We start from the raw sequence: 22,048 nt of genomic DNA on the forward strand, positions 1-22,048 counted from the left end.
GAGACGGGGCCTATGCGTCATCTTTGTACCCTGACGCAACTACTATACTCTGATATTCGGGCCGACCGAGGGACAGCGGACTACCCAAGTGTTAGGACTGCAGCAATGTGAGATGAAGAACATCTTCAATTTATTCCAATAATATAAACTTAAAAGACTTGAAATCATTGCATAAGGCACTGTGTTTACTGAGCACATTAAAATGGTCATTGCTCCTAATGGCACCATAATGTTCCTTTATTCTGTCATTCAACCTACGGACAGTTTTATCAACATAAAAACTTGAACATGTGGAACAGACTGCACAATACACCACCATGCTAGAATTACAGTCAAACACCTTGTTGAAGGACACCTTAACATTACAATGTGGAAAAGTATAGGATTCACCTTTAAGAATGTGTTTACAACATACATATTTACCACAATCGTGCATTCCTTTGGGCTTAGACATGTTAATAACAGGTGTTAAATTGAATTGATTATCTTTATTCTCAAAAAAAAGTTTTCAGGGTCTTAGTTCTTTTATATGCGAACATAGGTTCATATGGAGTGTTATATTCTTTGAAAAGAAATGCTTCTCCTGGTCGGAATCTGGTTGTGATAATACGCAAGTATGTTTTTTTGTATTTTTGTCTTATTTTTAGTACTTGTCATACAATATAAGTTCCATAGCTACTATAACTTGAGACATTGACAGAATAAGGGAATATGAATTAATAAATATTTTCTGAAGTAAAAGAAGTCTGTCATTTTTTATTAATTGTTATTCACTAACTTTTCTCCAAAAGTCACCATTTTTAGGAGGAATTAAGAGGGTCAAAAAAGAAGTTATGTACTCGCCATAATGCTCCATCTGAGTAGTTAGACTGTCATCAACCTGTGGGTTTTGGATCTATCATAGATCCGAGCCGGCAGCTTTCCAAGCTAAGATCCGAACTCCAAGCTCCTTCCCTTACCCATACTACACTGCAACCTCCTTCCAACCCTCAGATCGAGTTTGCCACCCACAACGTGACACACATCAACCCAAGAGAAATAACCTGACCTGATCACACAGACTAAGCTTACAAAACCCAGTAAGTCTGAGTCCAAGGACTATCACAAACCATTAAGGTCAGGGGGAAAGAGGGAGGGAAGACTGATGACAAATTAAGTCTAAATTCTCAAATGGAACGTTATGGTGAGTACATAACTTCTTTATCTGAACTGGTTAACTTCATTTGATCATCAAGCTGTGAGACAGAGTCCCCAGCTACCAAAAGACCTTGGGATTCTCTTATGGAAGGATATTCCGGAGCATTGCAGAACAAAAAGAAGCTCTTCCTATAGATACCATGTCCAACTTATAATGAGTAATAAAAGTGTGAGAGGAAGCCCAGGTAGCCGCTGAACAAATGTCATCCAGAGAAACTCTGAACCAGAAAGCAGCACAAGTAGCCATAGAACGAGTAGAACGAGCATGAACCCTGACTGGTTCTGGTAATCCATGATCCTTGTACACTTGCAGGATACAAAGTGAAATCTTTCTAGCAATAGTCACCTTCGAAACTGGTTTTCCCAAAAAGGACTTGGCAAAGGAAACAAATAACTAATCAGACTTACGAAAGGGTTTTTGTCCTATGTAAATAAAAGCTTAACTGTCTGTGGACATCCAACAAATGAAGTTCATATTCCCCTTTGTTTTGAAAATTAGGGAAAAATACAGGGAGATTAATAGACTGATTGATATTTGACTCTAAAGCAACTTTAGGGAGGGAAGAAGCGTTTGTCCTTAGGGAAACCCTGTCCTTATGATAAATTAAGTATGGGGGTGTTATACACAAGGCTTGGAGTTTGCATACACTCCTAGCCGAGGTGATAGCCACCAGGAAGGCCGTCTTCTACAACAAAAATTTTAAATCAGATGCTGAGGGTTCGAACAGAGGCACAACTAATGTCTGAAGAACAAAGGTCAAATCCCATGGAGGGGAAGGATGCTTAATCGGAGGTCTCAGCAAAAAAGTGCCTTTGATGAAAGTCTTACAAATTCTAGAAGCAGCTAGTGAACCTGAATTTTCTCCTACATTAAAGTGGGGTATAGCCGCCAGCTGGACCTTAACAGTAGAAGAGCTGGCCCCCTGCTGGAAAATCTGAGGCAGAAATTCTAATACTGCTGGAATTGGGGCGGTAAACGGATCCAAATCTCTCTGAGAAGCCCAGATGGAAAAACCCTTCCATTTACTACTGCACACCTTTCGGGTGGAGGACTTCTGCGCCGCCACCAGAATGGACTTAACAGGAGAAGAGAATCCAGGAGTCCTGGCAATTAGTGGAATTGGAGCAACCAAGCAGTAAGCTTGAGGCTGTCCAGATTCAGAGGAGGAATTCCGGAGGGATGACAAATGATATCCGGAAGAGGATCTAATATCCAGGGTGGAGCTCCTGGATGAGACCATAGGCAAGGGAACCAAACTTGATGATGAGGCCAGAATGGGGCTATGAGGATAATCCTCCTCTCCAACCGACGAGCTTTCTGCAAGAATTTTGTCATTATAGGTAGCAGGGGATACGCATAAAGAAGACCAGGTGGCCAAGCATGGACAAGAGCGTCTCTGGGGGCTTCCCCCCCGAGGGGGGATCATAGCAAAAAACTCACTGCACTTCACGTTGGATGGCGATGCAAAGAGATCGGAGTAAGACTAACCCCACTTGAGGAAGATCTGTTCCGCTATACAAGGGTTCAGAAACCACTCGTAGGGTAAAAGGATAGTCCTGCTCAGTTTGCCCACCAAAATGTTGGACCGACCCGGAATGTACATTGCTATCAGAAAAACAGTTGGTGGAGATCACCCATTCCCACACTCTCATGGCCTCTTGACAAAGCGGGTAGGACCTGGCTCCCCCTGTTTGTTGATATACCAGACCACTGACATGTTGTCTGACTAAATTGCAATTGTTCCCAGAGGAAGAGAAGAATGAAGGGCCTGCAACACCAGAAGAACTGCCCTCATCTCCAGAACACTGATATGCAGAACGGTCTCATTCGGGGACCACGTGCCTTGGACAGTCCTGCCCAGTGCAGTGCCCCTCCACCCTAGACGGGAGGCAACAGTGGTCACCGTGGCTGGGGTGGGGTTGCAATAAAGGGGTGGCCTTCTCAAAGATCCTGGGATTGAAGCCACCAGATGAGGGAAGTCTTGCACACCTTGCTTAGAGGAATCTGGTAACTTAAGGGCTGGTATAACAGAGACCACTAAACTTGTAACGTCCACTGTAACACTCATGTGTAGACATGCACAAGGGACCAGATTTATAGCTGCTGCCATAGACCCTAAGGCCCTCAGAACTAGTTCTGCTGGGGGTGAAGATGACTGAAGAAGTGCCAATATATGAATGGTCAGGTTCCGAAGTCTGTCTGGAGTCAAAAATACCTTGGCCTGGAGGGAATCTATTCTTGTCCCTATGAAATCCAGAATCTGAATGGGCTGAAGAGAGGACTTTGCAATGTTTATCGTGTGATACCCAGTAAACTGACAGCAGAAGGAAGGGATTTCTGGCTTGAACAAGTAGATGCCTGGTGGGAGAGGTGAAGAGCCAGTCGTTCAGGTACGGAAAGACCTGAATGCCCTGAAGTCTCAGGTGGGCCGTTATAACTGCCATGACCTTGGTAAACACCCTAGGGGCTGTAGTGAGATCGAAGGGTAGGACCCTGAACTGGTAGTGATTGGCTCCATGCCGAAAGCGGAGAAACCGCCTGGATCGTCAGTCCATCATGATGTGGTAGTACGCATCCTTGAGGTCTACAGAGTAAGAATGGCAGGATGGATTGTAAAGTGACCATCTGGAACTTCTCCTTGGCAATAGACAGGTTCAACATGGATAGTCGAGAATCAGCCTCAAGTCCCCCATCTTTTTTGACACCAGAAAGAACCTGGAATACATGTCTGATCCAGACTGATCTGGGGGGACTGGCTGGATTGCTCTTTTGTTTAGCAGCTTTTCTATTTCCAAAGCTGCCACCTCCTTTGAGCAGGTGGAATGTCTGGGAGGCACTTTGGAGGCAAGGGACTGGTCAGAAAGGGAATGAAATAACCTCTGGATATTATCACAATCACCCAGCGGTCTGATGTTATGGACTCCCATTGAGCTAGGTGCTTCGAAAAATGCCCCAGACCACCTCCAGAGTGGAGCAGTCGGGCAACCTCTCAGGGCTGCTGTGTAGGTTGATCCGAGAATGTTTCTTGTGACCCAAAATTCTTCAGTCCCCCTCTGCCGGAGTGCCCCGGGAATACTGAGACTTCCGGAACTACATCTTCTTTTCCCCTCACTGATTCCTGGAAAAGGATCTTTTTGGGTTAGAGAAGTGGATCCCGATGACAGACAGCATCTTCCCATACTTTTCACTCTGGACTAACGTATCTCGGATGGTCTCCCCAAACAGGGTCGAACCGTCAAAAGGGGCATTCGCAAAGAATGCCTTAAAAGGTTCCGTAAAATTGCAAAGCCAGGCGTGATGCCTCATGGCAATGCCAGACATGGCCGCCCTAGCGGCTCCCTCAGTGGCATGAAAGAGTAGGCGCATGGACGTGTTAAAGTCACCAACTTAAGAGTGGCCATACGTGCTGAGAATGAATGTTTATCCTCGGCCAAAATGGACTCTGGGGGAGACGGAGTACTCTTTCACGAGGTCGAGCTGAAGTCTGGGACCATGTGGGCCATGTAGTTCATCGCCCTTATGGCAAAGGTAGCTGAAGCACACATCCACTTTCCAAGTTGATCCATTGCTCTAGACTCCTTGTTTGGAGGATGAACAGAGGAACTCTCCTGAGCCAGTTCCTTTTTAATGGCCACCACCACCATCATGGCATCAACTGGGGAACCCTTACTCCATGCAGGCTTATCCATAGGAGGGCTCAAAATCTTGTCTGGCCTTTTTGGTATAGGTTCTTCAGTGTCTGGCTCCTTCCAAGCTCTGGTGGTAATGAGATCCACCAGAGGATCAGCTGGGGGGACACCAAAGAAGTAGATGGGCCTGCGTCGAACTCCTCCAGGAATACAGACTCTTGCAAGGAAGGCTTTTGGGCAGACCAACCTCCCCTCTGGCAGAGGATTTCCATTACTTCTACGAATGAGACATTCAAAGGAGGTGATCTGGGGGAGCCTTCCCCTTCCTTCAAATCAGTATCCTCTGTGAGGGACTCAGGAGAGTCCAGGTGCCTCCTCTTGGACTTGCTTCTGTGAGGAATCTCCTGGGGGGGGCTCTCTGGGGAAGGCTAATAAACAGCTTCATATTCCTCAAGGGGAAACGTCAGGGGCATATCAGACACAAGCTGTCCCTGAGAGGACGGAATGACAGAAGACATACTCAGCAGCGAGGGAGCAGGGATGGACTCGGAGGAAAGAGTGAGGGGTCTCGATTCTCCTGAGAAAACCCTCTCCACAACATCGAAGGCTGAAAGGGAACTGGCTTCTCTAAAACTAGAAGTAACCGTGCCCCTCGGATCCGACAAAAGGATCGAAGACCAACCCAGAACAGACAGACCCAGAGGAATGGTATGCCCCGACCATAACGGAGCCAATGACACACTCATCCCCCTGGATCTGATGCCAAAATCACGGCTCCAAGAGCTCGGATCCAACATAGGATCCAACATACTTGATGGCATAGCCAGCGTCGAGGTTGGGGGAACCAGTGGCGCTGACCCCCTGACTCCGGGGCTCCTCGGGATCCAGGGACCTTGAAATCCGGGGATCGATCAGAGAAGGAGCTATTGGGGCAAACATTGGAGCCAAACTCCCCGCTCTGGCAGGAGAGGGAGCCAGCAACACTCCCATCTGCAACTGTGTCTGTATAAACTTCTCATCATCCGGTCCATGTCAGCCTCAGAAAGGCTTCTTGTAGATCTGGAGGAGGCCACCGACGCGGGCGGATGCATGGACGACCTTGAAGCAGGCCAAATCTCCTCCTCCGGCTCTGGAGAAAATCTAGGGGATCGGAGCGGAGGGGAAAACGGCTTAGAGGTCTTGACTGGGGTAGTGATAACTTTAACAGGAGGACCCGAAAGATCCAACGGAACCGCTAGTCTCTTACGACCCTTATCTTCGTCTCTCTCTCTCGCTCTCCCTATGCTTTTCCTTCCTGGCCTCTTTGTCACCCTGTTTGGAAACGGGAGTGTGAGTCCCGGACAGGGGAGGAAGACCTGAAGCTGATATGGCCACAGCCATGGCCGTAGAGGAAGGAGCAGATGAAGACAGTTTCTGCCGGGAGAAGCCCAGCCAAAATTAACTTGGTCCCGCAGAGCGCATGGGTTAAAGGCTGCACATATTTTGCAGCCTGAAGGAAGGTGGGGAACCACCAAACACACGACGCACAGATTGTGGCCATCAGGTGGGGGCAACTTATGGCCACACTCTGTACATTTGGATAAAGTTGGCTTTTGTGGGTCTGACATCTCAATCCCACAACAACAAAAAAGTCTAACTAAAACCCTTCCTACAATCACACCACACAAAGCAAAGGCAGGAAAGGGAGGCCTACACTAAAACACAAAGTTTACTTTTTTTTTTGTACTTTTATTTATTTATTTATTTTTAACGGGAAACCCAAGGGGAGGAAAAAGGGGTAAGGCAAACACTACACACGCACACTAAACTAGCTTTTAAACAGTTGAAGCAAGGAAACCCTACTCTACCTGCCTGGAGCTCAGAAATCATGTCTTGGTGAAGCCGCGGCAAATGAGATCTGAGGGTTGGAAGGAGGTTGCAGTGTAGTATGGGTAAGGGGAGGAGCTTGGAGCTCGGATCTTGGCTTGGAAAGCTGCCGGCTCGGATCCATGTCAGATCTGAAAACCACAGGTTGATGATTAAATGAAGTTAACTACTTCAGATCTAAAATTTGAGTAAAAATCAGGGACAGTTGAGAGTTATGGTAGGTGCTTCCATTTATTATTTTAGCAAGCGCCTTCTATAGTGCTATGTGACACGCAAGTGATGATGCCCTCCAGGGTGTGTGCTACTGAGGAAATGCCTGCCTAGGGTTTTCCCCAATAACACATTTATTTGGTTAGAGGATGGGCTAGATGCTAAATTGTTTCATATGTTTGATGTAAAACAGCTACTCTAACAACTGAAACCTACTGTAGCATATCTAATTGCTATTAGAGAAAGTATTTTTCATCTGAAGTATACATTACACAAGTATTTAATTTCAACACTTACCCATAGCCATACCATACATTCAGAAGCACATACAGACAAATTCACACCCACAATGACCCACCCAGTAGTCACAGCCACTCTGATTAGTTAATAAACCTCAGATGTCTCATTATATGCAAATGAATGAGAAAAAAAGGCAAAAATCATAGAATGCAAGGCACTGCAACTGTATCTGCACCCCCATACTCTTTTTATTTTCCTTACTTTTGCCACATAGTACAGCTCTGGCCCAGTAGAATGATCACTTAGTGGTACATCGCTAAATATTAAAGGTCAGTCAAAAATGCACGACACTAGGGTTTCATGATTCTTACTGTTAAGGGAATGGTGGACTGTCTGCTGCAGTCCAAAGACTTTCTGTCTGTCTCTAACACAAACACACACAGATGGAGGCATACATGCATCTGACATACACACGCATATGCATTTTTTTTTTAATTACTTTTTTTATTTTTGGCCCATTAAAAAGTGAATGTAAAAAATGGAGTCTGTTGGCTTTTTCCTGATTGAACTTAACAGCAGCTTAGTATACTGCCATGAAGCAGCAGACCTGTTTTTCAGTGGGTATTACCTTTACATTAACACCCTGCTGGAGAATGTTTGTTCTCCAGTCAGTATGGAAATATACAGGTCGCCTATTCCGTAATCTAATTTAGCTACTGTTGTATTTAACAGACAGTCTCTTCTGAGAGTCCTAATGCATGACATTTAAATAGCAAAACTAGAACAGCTAAGAATTAGTTCATAGTCAATCACAAAGTTTGCACAGTTAATGATAGTATTGACATTTTATTCACAATTAATGGCAATATTGCCATGGTATTCTAATTAAAGTTAATATTGCCATAATATTATAATTAAATAGACTGTTACCATGACATTACTTTTGTGAAGGAAAGGTCATGCCTACTAAACCTGGTGGACATCGGTCAGAAGGTCAAAAAAGCAACTGATGAAGGGAAAACGGTGCATAATGTCTACCTAGGAACTAGATTAGGCATTCTATATAATATAAAAAACAAAATCATAGAGCCCACATACAGTTACCTGAAAAACTTTAATTAATAATAAAACATAAAAAAACAACAAAAAATCAGACCGGTTTCGGCCGGATATTGTCACAGCCTTCCTCAGTGTCAACACTGAGGAAGGCTGTGACAATATCCGGCCGAAACCAGTCTGATTTTTTGTTGTTGTTTTATGTTTTATTATTAATTAAAGTTTTTCAGGTAACTGTATGCGGGCTCTATGATTTTGTTTTTTGGCAATATGTTTGAGCCATGCATTTGCCCTCGCCCAGGAAGTTACTTTTAGATGTTACAATTCTATATAATATCTCACTCTGGTATAGTTGACAAATTCACAGAACTGGCCACAGACCCCCTACATAACTCACTGAACTACTAGCTGTCTCAAACAGGAGCCAAGAAGTCAGGACTGGTGATTCCATATCCGTGAGGAGTGCAGTCACCAGGGGGTACCTCAGGACTCTGTGCTTAGTTCACTCCTGTTTGGCATCATCTTCTCAGAGGCAGATGCTAATGTCAAGAGCCTTTGCCGGACCAATTTGGCAAATGATTGCAAATTTGGAGCTATCATAGATTCCCCCCATGACAGAAACATCTTACAAGACGGTTTAACACATACAAATGACTGGTACCAAAGTCACGGATTAAAACTCAATGCCAAGAAACGCATTATATTGCCTTTTGGGAAAACTGCCACCTAGGCTAATACTCCATCGATAAGAGTTGACTTGGTAAACCCGGTAGTCAGAGACATGGGAAAATATGTAGACAGTAATCTGGCCTTTGACCAACAAGTGGCCAAGGTAGTAAGAATGTCAATCTATTTTGCGTAGCCTATAAGTGCATGGCATCCAGGTCCAAGGAAGTCAGTGCCATTTTATTTGGCCCTTCTCAGATTCATCAATGAGTATAATGCCCACTTCGGAATGCACCTGCCCATACATATGCAAAAGCTGGGATGCCCAGAAATGTTACTTACCAGGAGAATTCAGAGCATAAACACAATGTCCTATATGGCTCACCATAAAGCCCTATCTCTATCCTCGGTCTTCTACTGGTTATTGAGAGGCAATCTATATCTGGCATACAAGACATCCTCAGATCCAGCTCTGATGCACCTTTTGAGCATCTGAAAAACAAACCGCATCAGAACTACTAGCATTAAGGATGCAAATTTTGCTTGTGACGTAAATGAAATGTTGGCGGGACAGATGTGTCTCAGAGGATCACCATGCTCTGGAACAGGCTCCTCCTCCATGTGAAACAGGGTCCTTCTGCAACCCTATTTAAGTATAACCTTGATCAATAGATGGGAAATTGGAAAGTCGTCCACAAGTCTCACACCCCCATGTCTCTGATAAGAGGGAGACAGTAATGCCCAAACTAACATACCACCCCACACACAACCTCTACAAACTTCCTAACATACCCCTTCCTGATAAATGCCCATGATTCATAGGGACACAAATGTGTTGGGTTGCATGCCTATGCTTATAAAACATTTTTGTGTACGTTTATAAAAGCCCTGGTAGCTTAGCATATACCTATGAACCTTGTGTTTTTGAATCCTGCAAGTATACACTGATCTACAATGGCATACAGAATAAAAACAAAAGATATATCACATAAAATACAGTTTCCTGTTGTGATTATTTAATTAATTAAATTTGTTTACTGGGCTAGAGCACTGATCAAATTTGACCATTTGCAGGTTTATCCCAGGTTACATACATGTAGCAACAGTAAAGTAGGAGTAAAGGTATTACAAAACTATACAGTACAGTGGCATAATATAGCATACATGTAAAAAAATAAACACCAATTACAATAAGGTTTAAAAAGAAGAAGGATCAGGAAAATAAAACGCATAACACTGGTGTTATAGGTGAGGTAAATGTGGTCCTTCCAAGAGAATAAACAGTATATTCAAGTATGAGGGAACTGTGGAGCAGTGACAGGATAATTAGCATTTAACACAAACACCAGAGTCACGAAATTAAGATTTACTAATTAAGGCCAGAGCCGGTTGTTTCTGCAGTCTGAATGTTACAGTGTTCGGCTGTCCGGCAGTTCTCCTGTGAGGATAGCGATAGTTTCCTGCAGGGTTAGGTAGGTACATGTGTGTGTGCCATTTCACATCATTATTTCACTTTTTTTTACAGTGTGTGTGTGTGTGTGTGTGTGTGTGTGTGTGTGTGTGTGTGTGTGTGTGTGTGTGTGTGTGTGTGTGTGTGTGTGTGTGTGTGTGTGTGTTTGATGTATGAAACATTAATAAAATTATTTAAAACAAGCTCCATAGCCCTGCTCTCTGAAACCAGGAAATATATCAGCCAAGTTACAAACAGTAAGTCCACTTACTAAGCAGACATGGTAAAGGGATCATATTTACAGCATGGTTACTTTTTTTTCCTCACAACTGCTTTATCTTTTCTTTCTTTTGCTTTTTCTCTCGGCTGATGCTTACTTAATGTTTACTGAAATGATTCTCAGTCAAAGAAAAACTAGTAATTATTCAGCTTGTTGACCACTATCATGAAAATCATGCAACCCTCCAATCTAACTACAGTAGTCATATCTTTCATGAGGCTCAATCCTCTACAATACAAGGATGGTCTAAGCATGTCAAACTAGGGAAATGGGAAGTCATAGAAGTAATACGGCTTTCACTGAGGCACTTGGCTTTACATATGAATATGAAAAGCATTGTGGTGACAAACATTTTCTTTAGTAAATGTTCAGGAGCTTAGAACACTGCTGGTAAATGAAAATGAAAATAAAAATGTAGGGAGATTCAGTAACTCTCCTCTTACCTACAAGTCACAGGGTCACTAAAATGAGTAGTCCTGCATCAACATGGGCAAGAAAAATTGTTGCTAGGATCTTGGAGAGGCATAAGACTTCAGTTCAGTATGGGATATACACAAGGATGGGATATACCATCAAGATCTTGAAGCACAACTCTTGTTCATGGGGCTGTTTGATTACTAATTTTATTTATGGATGCATAAAAAAAAAACAGAGGAAGTAATGTGACCAAACAATAAGACCTTAAATATATCTTTGCAAAGATATAATGGTCATCTTTATGACATGAAGCCAAGCAGTTCCCTCCTTGTGTCTAAATTCATTAATTACACATGATGTCCACTGTGCCATGCATCATACTAACATCAGAATGGAAGGCATTGCTAAAAGGACAAAGTCAAAATAGTGCTGTGTGCCAGCTCCCTGCTATGTCAGCACTCTAAACACCTAATGCCAACCCTCCCCTGAAAATGCAAAAGAAGAGGGAATATTAAATGACAGCTGCATGCCGTAAGTACATGTTGGCGTTAAGAATTAAGACATCATTATGGCAACTATCGGGCTCCTTCAAATAAAAGGTATGCTATGAACATTGTGCATATGTCTCAATCTGCCACTTTAACAAATAAAGGGAACATCCCATGCAAACAAGGTATCTGTAGACTGATTGACCTGAAGATACAAGTAAAGCTTAGAAGACTTGCAATTTCTCAGTACTAGTTGTTTACCCGCGATTGATCTCATCTGCATTTATTAAATTATGTTGCAGTGTTTTCTACCATCACATACAGTATAACTGCTTATACAAAAAGCAGTTTTAGAATCATCTTAGATATTCTGTGGTTAATCCCCTGCTACCTATCTCATGGTAATCCCTTCATGTATTAAACAAGGGATGTAAAAACATGGCTGCTATTGCTTTATGACGTGATCACTTTTCTTAATCCACATCTGACATATTTGCTCTTTAAGTGGACCATCCTGTGGATACACAGCAAGTTACCCGATATACAAGCAGTAGCCAGACACCTATGATCAGTGCCAAATGTCAGTTTTACCATATTTTACAGTCTCAGTATTTTCAGCAACATCACCTATTTGCAGCACGTGTTACACCAATGTATGTAAATAAACCCATGTGAATATATGTATATTGAGAGAGAGAGCGAGCAAGTGAACGAGCAGCTTGGTAAAGTCTAAATCAAGCATTTTGAATCTCTGCTTCACTAACAGTATTAATCAATCATTTATGTGAAAAAAACTTACACTAATAAGTCCTCCTTGACTCCTAGTATGTCCAAAAACTTTTTCAACTCGACATTCAATGAGTGGGTAAACAGACTGGCAATCAAATTTTCCTGCATGCAGTGGGTGCAGAGAGTGGCAAGGTTTTGCCAACAGTAATATATCTGAAAACAAGAAGCACATTCGATGCTTTACTTCCTCGCCTTTGTGGGGAACAACTGTAAGCCAGCCTTCTTTTAAAAACCACCGTCCTGGAAAAAATAAGTGTAAACAATGAGATAAAAAAATAATACATTTTTTTTTACTTATCTTTATTTATTTATTTATTTTTTAAGGAAAAAAAAATAAAGAACTGGGTTAAGAGTGGCTGACACAGATTATGTGTATTATCTTTACAAACAGAAAGTAGCAACTCTGCAGTACTACTACCATACCTGTTAACCAGAGGTGCCACAGCTGACCGCATTCTAGCTTTCAGAGTACATTCTATCAGTAGGGTGCAATCTACAACCTAATAGTTAGCCAAAGATCAAAACCCAACAAGTCCTAAAGCCAGACTTTTCAGCACTTTTAGAATCTGGTTCGAATTTTGTAATTTGTTACAAGCTGCTAAACTGCTACTTCTCCCTCAATAAGTTTCAATATTAAGAGTTTCATAATTCATTAAGAACACACAGCAGAAGAAATTAAGATATGCTAGCAAATATTTCCTAACAATACACATTCATTTAAATTTAAAATAAACATAGAAAATAGCAGTACTATATACTGGAGCAAAAGCTGTCCAAAAAAGCACTATGAATGATACAGCTGAAGTTGTGGGGCAAACAAGGAAAGACAGCAAGCAACGGTTCAGGCCAGAACTAATATATAAAGGGAGAGTAAACATTAAATGACACTTAGAAAGGCATGAAAGAGGACTGGAGGGGAGGCAGCAAAAAGGGGTTTGGAAAGCAATGTTAATGCCAGAAGCTCAAGAAAAGGATGAGCAACTAACTTCATGCCATCCTGGGATCTCTCAATGTGAGAATTGCCAGCATCTCAGACACCTGGAAATGGAAAAGATGATAGTGATATGGCTGTTCCAGGTTGTCACATCCTCAGCAAGGATAGGAAGGAAAAAGATGTGAGAAATGGCAGATTATGTAATCAGTGGGACGGCCTGCTAAGCAGGATGATGCAGGATGAAACAGGAACGTGTCTGGCAGGGTGGAATGGAACTAGTGCAGGAAAGTACAATGGCAGTCAAACTGCAAGTGAAGTGAGGGGAAAACTGGTGGCTGGACAATCTACCAACTTCCAGGTATATCACTCTGCTGGGGAACTGGTTCCAATGTAATGGACGGCTTTCAAAAATAAGAAGAAAGCATTAAAGTGCAGAAACAATTAATTGGGAGTGAAGGAAAAGGGAAGAAAGCAAGTGGTTGAACAAGGACAGCCTGGAGAGGAACCCAGCTCAGAGGTAAGGTGAGGAGGGATGGAATTGTTCTAAGAAGGGGGGCATCAGCCTACATAAACTGGTCAAGGGTGGAAGATAGGTTGAGGAGGATATATACTCTTAGGAAGGAATATTAACTCTGAAGTACAAATCTCAGTGTCAACAAAAGAAAAGAAAAAAAGGAGGAAAAATGCAGGTAGGGAAAGAAAAAAAGTGGGATGGTTACAGACTGCTAGCAAGCAAATAAATTAAAAAGTTGAAAATGAATTGCTCGAGTTGCAACAGGACGAAGCATAAGATGTGACACTTGCCTGAATACTAAAAAACCTAGCAAGTGCATTGGCATGGATATACAGTGCAATGTTGAACAAAAAAACACATTCTGCTTAGACAAACTAGATGCAACTCTTAATGAAGCTATTCTCAGTACATGTTTTTGCAAGAAGAAAACCTCCCCTAGACCTGAAATAGGAATCTTCTTCCCCACACATTTACCATACTTGTATATTGCTACTCTGATGTCATGTAGATCCACAGAACCATTTATTGAAATGCTACATTCCAGTTTTTCGTTTTACAGTATGTCCAACTGAAATATATTAACTGGCAGAATACTGTAAACAGCCATCTGAAAAGTCAGGACCCACTACAGCGAGTCCTGAAATGTGCAGACTGAATGGCTGAAATATCAGACTTGTATATACCAAATTAGAGATTGACATCTCTCAGAATATTCCTTTTTCTCTGAGGTATGACAATGTCAGAGCTGGTATACATATGTTTGGGGGAGGGGGCTTGCTCCCACATGGAAGGGGTGCAGGGGGGCTTGCAAAAAAGTTTTATGGAGAAGAGCAATTTTGAGATTTGCTCTTCTCTGGGTTTTCAATCTTTTTTTTTTTTTATTTTTGCACTCAGCATTTTGAGTGCCAACATTTCACTAGGGAGCTCAGCCATCGCTACTTTATCTCCAGACAATGTGGAAGCACCAGGTGAGTGTTTAACAGTTTCAGATGTTACCTCACTCATCTAAAGTAGAAGGACCAACCAAGGTGCCTAAATGCCAGTTGTCAGTGTTACTGAAAGTGACTGAATTCATGACAGGCTTAAGGCTTTCCTTAAGCACAGCAAACATCAACAGCCAAACAAATATTGCTCCATTATGAGGAAGAACTTCCAGTTGCGACTGCAGAAAAGGGCAGCAGAAATGAATGAGGGAGTGAATGTGGTTTATCTACAATTCATAAAAGCCCCAAATTAGATTTGGCAGGATATATCAATTTACTTGATAAGATGAAAGTGCAAATAGCTTACTAGAAACTTAAGAACTAAGTAGCAGAATGGCTATACAGAAGAACTCAGAAGATGATGGTTGGGAAGTGCCATCAGGGTACGAAGATGTGAACAGTGAAGCATGGTAGTGCACACTGCTAAGGACATCACTATCAGTTTTACTATGTCCCAGAAGTATTGCAATAGAATGAGCTCCACTGCATATGACATATAAATTAAGACCACAGCCCTGGATGGGAAAAGACTAAAAACAGATCAGGAAATTTTCTACAGATAGGTAGAGAGGAGAGAATGAGGGCTAGTGCAAAGTTCTGCATCTCATTCACATCAAACTGAAGGTCAGATGTAAATTAGGAGATCCTAAAGTTGGAAGATGGTGGCTGAAAAAGATTTAGAAGTTATTATCATGACACTGTCGGTGAATCATCAGGCACAAGCACTAAGAAGAGTAGAAGCAGCCAATAACAGTTTTAGTTGTACTCTGGGGGCACCGACTCCAGGGAAAGGAAGGTTATATGCCCACTCTCTCACATGCTTGTCAGATCATATCTAGAAAACTATTTATAGTTCTGGAGGCCCATCTAGGAAAAGGATGAGAAACTCGACAGTATCTGAAAGACCACCTTGAAATTTGTCAGGAGTGTCGAGTGAAAGAAGTAGAAAAGGTGTCTGCTACTGTAAATATGTATCCAAGGATTCACTTTGGAACACTGAAATACCATAACATCGAAATTCAAAATATTAAGAAAATCTTGAAAGTCCAGAACACGGAAAAAGTACAGTTGTGTACCTACCATAAATGCAGATGTTTGACTGTATTCACTGTTGCAGTCATTACACTTGGGTTATCCTGCTGGCGGGCGACCTGCAGTCGGCCCAAGTTCCAAAGTCTTGGTCCGGCGTCGGTTGCTGTCGCCTCTTCCCTGACGTCAGTGCGCCAGGGGTATAAAAGTTGCAACCAACACCATTTTCTTCAGTTTTTCTTGCCCCAAATGTCAGGTGCCCCCAGATAAGAAGGCTGGAAAGATAGAATTATGCCAAAAAAACATGCATATATTACTATAAACATTTCCTTCATCTACAAGCAAATACACCACATAGGCAGTATAAAGATGAGTAGTACAGAAAAGTCCCAGCAATGAAAAAAGGGGGATGGTGGGTGGGTAACCTGGACTGCAACAGTGAATACACTCGAACATCTACATTTATGGTAGGTACACAACTGTACTATGTTCGTGTTTCACTGTTGCAGTCATTACACTTGGGTAGAATCCCAAAGCTGAGGTTGGGTGGCTGGGTCTAAATTGGATTTGGAGAGGCTACCAAGCCCTGCAGAACTGCAGTGGCAAAGCCTGCTCTGGATTTAGAGTAGAGAGGTAAGTGGTAGTGCTTGGTGAAAGTGTGCACTGAGCTCCAGGTTGCAGCTTCTAAAATGTCTTTGGTTGATACTCCTCTGAGGAAAGCTGCTGAAGTGGGTGCTGCTCTGGTAGAATGTGGCCTAATGCCCTTAGGCACTGATTTGCCATGTTGTGCATAACAGAAGCGGATGCAGTGTCCTATCCATTTCGAGATTGTCTGCTTTGTAATAAGCTTTCCTTGTGATCCTGCAGCATATGCTACAAACAGTTGCTCAGTTTTTCTGAAAGCTTTTGTTTTGTCCAAGTAGAATCATAGCTATCTGTGTACATCCAAAGCGTGCAGAAGTCTCTCCCCTTTATTCTGAGGATTTGGGTAAAAAGTGTAAATGAATGGTTTGGTTTAAGGCCACATTGGAGATCACTTTTGGCATGAATGTTGGGTTTGTGCTAAGAGAAACCCTGTCCTGATGAAAAATGAGGAAAGGTTCCACAGCCATTAATGCCTGTAACTCTGAAACTCTTCTTGCTGAAGTTACTGCTAGGAGCAGAGCAGTTTTCCATGACAAGAATTTTAGATCAGCTGTGCTGGCTGGTTCAAAAGGAGGCAGTGTGAGTTTTTCTAAAACACAATTGAGGTCCCAAGTAGGTACTGGTGCTCTCCTTGGGGGTCTTACATATTTTGCCCCTCTGAGGTACTGTCGTAGTAGACGATGTGAAAAAATAGGAGGTTCCATATTGTAATGAGCTGAAATGGCAGAGGCATGGATTTTAATAGATGAGAAAGATAAGTCTTTGTCCAGCATCTCAGTTAGGTATTGTAAAATCTGATGTATATTAGTGACAAGTGGTTCGAGCCCTTGTGCCTGGTTCCAAGCACAAAATCTCTTCCATTTTTCTGCATATGATTTCCTAGTGGTGGGCCTCCTGGCTTCTAAAATGACATCCATAACAGCTTTAGAGAGAGGTGCAGTCTGAGTGGCTACATTATCTGCCATGCTGCCAGGTTTAAGGTTCTGAGTTGACTGTGCAGAATCTGATTGTTTTGTTGTGTCAGAAGATGAGGAATTTGAGGTAGAAGCCAAGCTGGGCCTTGAGACAAACTCTTTAGGATTAGGTACCAGTGCTGGTGTGGCCAGTCTGGGGCAATCAGGATCATTTTTGGCCTTTCTTGTCTGACTTTTAGTAGCACCTTGGTGAGAAGAGGCATCGGAGGGAACACATAGACTGTCAGGCCTTTCCAGCTGAATGATACAGCATCCACTTTCCATGCTTGAGAGTGATAAGTTCTTGTGCAAAATTTCTGTATTTGGTAACTGTGAGGGGAGGAAAAAAGATCTATGTCTGGGCATCCCCATTTCCTCGTTATCATGCTGAACACGTGTGGATTTAGCTTCCATTCATGAGGATCCATGATATTTCTGCTTAGTTCGTCTGCCAGTGTATTTTTTGGTCCTGGCAGGAATTGTGCCTGCAGATATACCTGATAGGTCAGTGCTGTGTTCCACAAAGTCATTGCTTGTCTGCATAGGGGATAGGAATGTGTGCCCCCTTGCTTATGTACCGCATAACTGTGGTATTGTCTGTCTTTATTAATAGTTGTCCTGGATGTATTAGGTCCTTGAAAGCTGTCAGGGCATTCTGTACAGCTAGCATCTCTTTTTGATTGATGTGAAGATGCATTTGTTCCTTGGGCCACGTGCCCTGAATACATTTTCCTGCCATATGTGCCCCCCAGGCATAATCTGATGCATCCGTTATTGTCTGCCTGGCTGTGGGTAAGGTGAAAGGCTGTCCCTTGTTGTGGTGACAGGCCTGGGACCACCATCGAAACTCCTGTTGTAGGCAGGGAATTAAAGTTATGATTGCCTCCAGGCTGTGACAATGCTGAGTCCAAACACTTTTTAGATACCACTGTAGTTTCCTCATATGCAGTTTTGCATATGGAATTAGTAGAATGCAGGATGCCATGAAGCCCAGGGCCTGCAGAATTTTTCTTGCAGGGAGCTGGGTTTTTGTTGCCATCATTTGAAAGTAATGAGTCAGTTGCCTTTGTTTGTCTGGCGTGAGATAAGCCATCTGGGCAGTTGTATTTAAGCTTGCACCCAGGAATATTATCTCTTGAGAGGGCACTAGTTTTGATTTATTTTCGTTTACTGTGTACCATAGGCAAATTTGCAATCTTTTTACAAATGCCTGATGCTTTAGAAGAATGTCCTTGCTCTCTGCTTTAATAAGGCAGTCGTCCAAGTAGGGATATATTTGAATTCCTTTTTGTCTGCAAAATGCAATTACTGGTGCCAGGCATTTAGTGAAGACCCTGGGCGCAGTAGATAAGCCAAAGTGCAGTGCAGAGAATTGGTACTGCATTGAGCCTGCTATGAATCTGAGGTATCTTCTGCAAGATTGTCTGATTGGGACATACAGGTATGCCCCCTTAAGGTCCAAAGTAACTAGCCAAGCCTTCTTGCCCAGCATGGACAGAAGTTGCTGTAGTGTTAACATTTTGAATTTTGGAACATCCAGGAAAGTATTTAGGATTGACAGGTCCAGTATTGGTCTCCAGGCTTTGTCCTTTCTGGGTACTAAGAAAAGTCTTGAGCAAAATCCTTGTCCCTGCTCTTGCTGTGGAACTTTTTGAATAGCTCCCATGTCCATAAGAGCAGCAATCTGTATTTGTGCCTCTGCCCATTGGTTTTGTGGCAGGTCTTGCATACCTTTTGGTTTTGGAAGCGTGTGGAAGTGGAACCTGTAACCCTGAGAGACAATATTCAGCACCCATTGGTCCTGGGTGATCATGTGCCAATTTTTTGAGAAAAGTGCTAGCTTTCCCCCTAGGGGTGCTGTCAAAAGGTAAGTGCTTGGCATTTGCAGAGGGAAGTAATTGGGACTGTTTCCTATAAGGTTGTGATTTGTCTTCCCCTCCTTTGGGGGCTGAAGCACCCCATTGTTTAGGTCTGTAGGAGCCTTGGGGCTGAGATCTGCCTCTTGAGCGTCTGTATCTGCCTCTTTGTGGCCTGACACTGGAAAGGACCAATTTTTGAAGGCCAGTTTCTGCTAAATCTAGGTGGTTGAACCTGTAAGAAATATTTCACTGTATGCATTGACTTTGCTTTATCCTCCATTTTCTTTTAACAACTCTTCTGCCTTAACACCAAAGTATCATGCTGTAATGGAGCATCCAACAATTTTACTTTAACATGGTCAGGTAAACTTTGTTCTTTCAACCAAGCATGCCTTCGAATAACACAGCCTGTAACTGAAGCTCTACAAGAAGCCTCTAATGAATCAAAACCACATTGCAGAGTATGCTTTCCCATTTGTTCAACTGCATGCAATAAATCCTGCATTTCCTTACTGTCAGGACGTTCTGTATTTGAAACCATTTTCTGTTTTAACAATGACATGAGGTACTGTTGATATTTAAGCATGTGAAACTGACAGTTTAACGCTCTTGCAGCTAAAGTAGCAAAAGTGTAAACTTTTTCCCCCATCTGTCCAGAGCTCTGGAATCCCTATCTGAGGGGACAGGATTTTTAGCAGTGGAAGCCTTAACCCCTTTAGGACCCTGTGAAATTGTTTCTGGGTCTGCAGCGGGGTTTTTGTAAAGAAATTTGAGAGTCAGGGACCCTGTAGTACCTGTCTGGCTTGACTGGTGCAGGGGGTAAAGAATCAGAAGACAGACTGGATTCAGAAAAACATCATCAACTATATCAAGCACAGGGGGGATAGCCAGGGGCCTGTGCTGAGGCAATAAAAAGAAGTCTCTGAGCCTTTTCTTGGATTCCGAATAACCCTGGCTCTTCCAATGGAAATGCTCCCTCATGGTGTGCAGGGTTTCCCCAAAAGAATAATCATCAGGCGGAGAGGCTGAAGGTATGGACTCTTCTGCATCAGAGTCCTCATAGGGAGGGAGAGAATATACCGGATCAGAAGAGGAATCAGAGGAAATGGAAACCTGGTCAGAGGAATCATAATCAGTGTCTTGCCTAGGCCTTTTGTCAGGAGGGGGATGGGAACCCCTGATTAAAGTGATTAGGTCTTCGGACATTTTAAGCATCTGTTTCTTTGGCATGGATGACTGTTCTTGAGAATGCTGTACTTGTTTCCTTGTTTTTAATGGTGTTTTTGACTTTGCCTTTGCTGCTGTAGTGGGCTTAATTGTAAGCTGTGAAGGTCTGAAATCACCCTCAGAAACCGATGCCTGCTCAGCGGCTCCGGACCCATCTAAGGGTATAGTTTCCATAGGCCCAATACCTTGAGTTTCCACAGGCCTCGGTGTCTCCACGTGGCTGTCGGTTACGGCCTGTGGCTCTGAGGTAGCGGGTGTCAGGGGCTGCGAAAGCGCCTCACTGAGAACCGACGAACCAGCGACTGGCCTAGAAGAGGCTTCGTCATCGGTTTTGTCCCTCGGATGCCTGTCCTTTTCTTTGTCTTGGCGTTTTTTTATAAATTCCAGTTGTCGGTTGTTCCGATGGCATTATGTAATTAAACCTTCAGCCAAAATAATGTAAAGCAAAATCAAACTGATGTTTAATAGTGCGTTTATTGAATCTAGCACAAAACCGACAACTAGTAACATCGTGGTTAGGGCCTAGGCAAGGAATACAGTAAGAGTGAAAGTCCTTATGAGGTATTTGCTTCCCCCAAGAAATACAATTATTAACTTTTACTGACATCGGTCTGGAGCAAGAAAAAGTTTCCCCAACAGGGTACTTAGCTTTATTGAAGACTTCGGTTCTGAAACTCAATTTTGAAAATCTCAGGAGTCGGCCGACCGGCACTTGCGAACTGCTTTTGCTTCAGGCACTGCGCGGCAAGAAAGACTGAAGAAAATGGCATTGGTTGCAACTTTTATACCCCTGGCGCACTGACGTCAGGGAAGAGGCGACCGCAACCGATGCCGGACCAAGACTTTGGAACTCGGGCCGACTGCGGGTCGCCTGCCAGCAGGATAACCCAAGTGTAATGACTGCAACAGTGAAACACGATGAACATCATTGAATCCCACAACATCGAAACAAACAATTCAAACCAACATTTCCTATACTCCCCCACAAAAACAAAGAAAAAGGAATAAAAAACATACTATATTAAATTTCTACACAGAAAAGCAGGGGGACAACCCCCCTAAGTCCCCCACAACCCCTGCTACTTAAATATATCAACTCCGATATCGCACTACACAGAACAAAATGGTCTGATTAAATTGCAGAAAATTATCCTCAGCCTTCTCTTGGAAACACTACTTCACTGCTAAAACACTACACATTACCATATATCTCTCAGATACTTACTGAAGCTTCACAGGTGACCTCAGCCATATTTCCTGCTAATGTATTAAACTAAAACGTAATATGTCTGAAAGCCACAGCAATCACTTTACACATAACAGCACTATTTACAAAGCCAATTCAACATTCTAACATTCGACAATATGACCTTTCCGTGTTCTGGACTTTCAAGATTTTAGCCTCAATATTTTGAATTTCGACGTTATGGTATTTCAATGTTCCAAAGTGAATCCGTATCCAATACTAAGACACTAAAATATGTGTGCAAAACATACAAGTGAAACATGGATACAAGGACAAAGGAGAGAGGATAGGGTCATCAGATTCTGTTGGATAGCATTCACTTTAGTCCAGGCTTGATTAAGAGAGACATGTGAACCCTTGGAGAAGACT

At 42.8% G+C, this 22,048-nt stretch overlaps 1 protein-coding gene across 1 annotated transcript in view; it reads right to left on the reverse strand.

Annotated features, from left to right (window-relative positions):
• ARHGEF39 (Rho guanine nucleotide exchange factor 39) overlaps positions 1–22,048 on the reverse strand; it is a 1,319,667-nt gene that overhangs the window by 658,762 nt on the left and 638,857 nt on the right. The window contains exon 7 of the mRNA XM_044088228.1: positions 12,300–12,529. Within this exon, the coding sequence (XP_043944163.1) occupies positions 12,300–12,529 (230 nt within the window). The remainder of the gene's footprint in view (positions 1–12,299; positions 12,530–22,048) is intronic.

Source organism: Protopterus annectens, chromosome 11.part0 (genome assembly GCF_019279795.1).
Source record: "Protopterus annectens isolate FY-2018-M chromosome 11.part0, PAN1.0, whole genome shotgun sequence".
Lineage (NCBI taxonomy): Eukaryota > Metazoa > Chordata > Ceratodontiformes > Protopteridae > Protopterus > Protopterus annectens.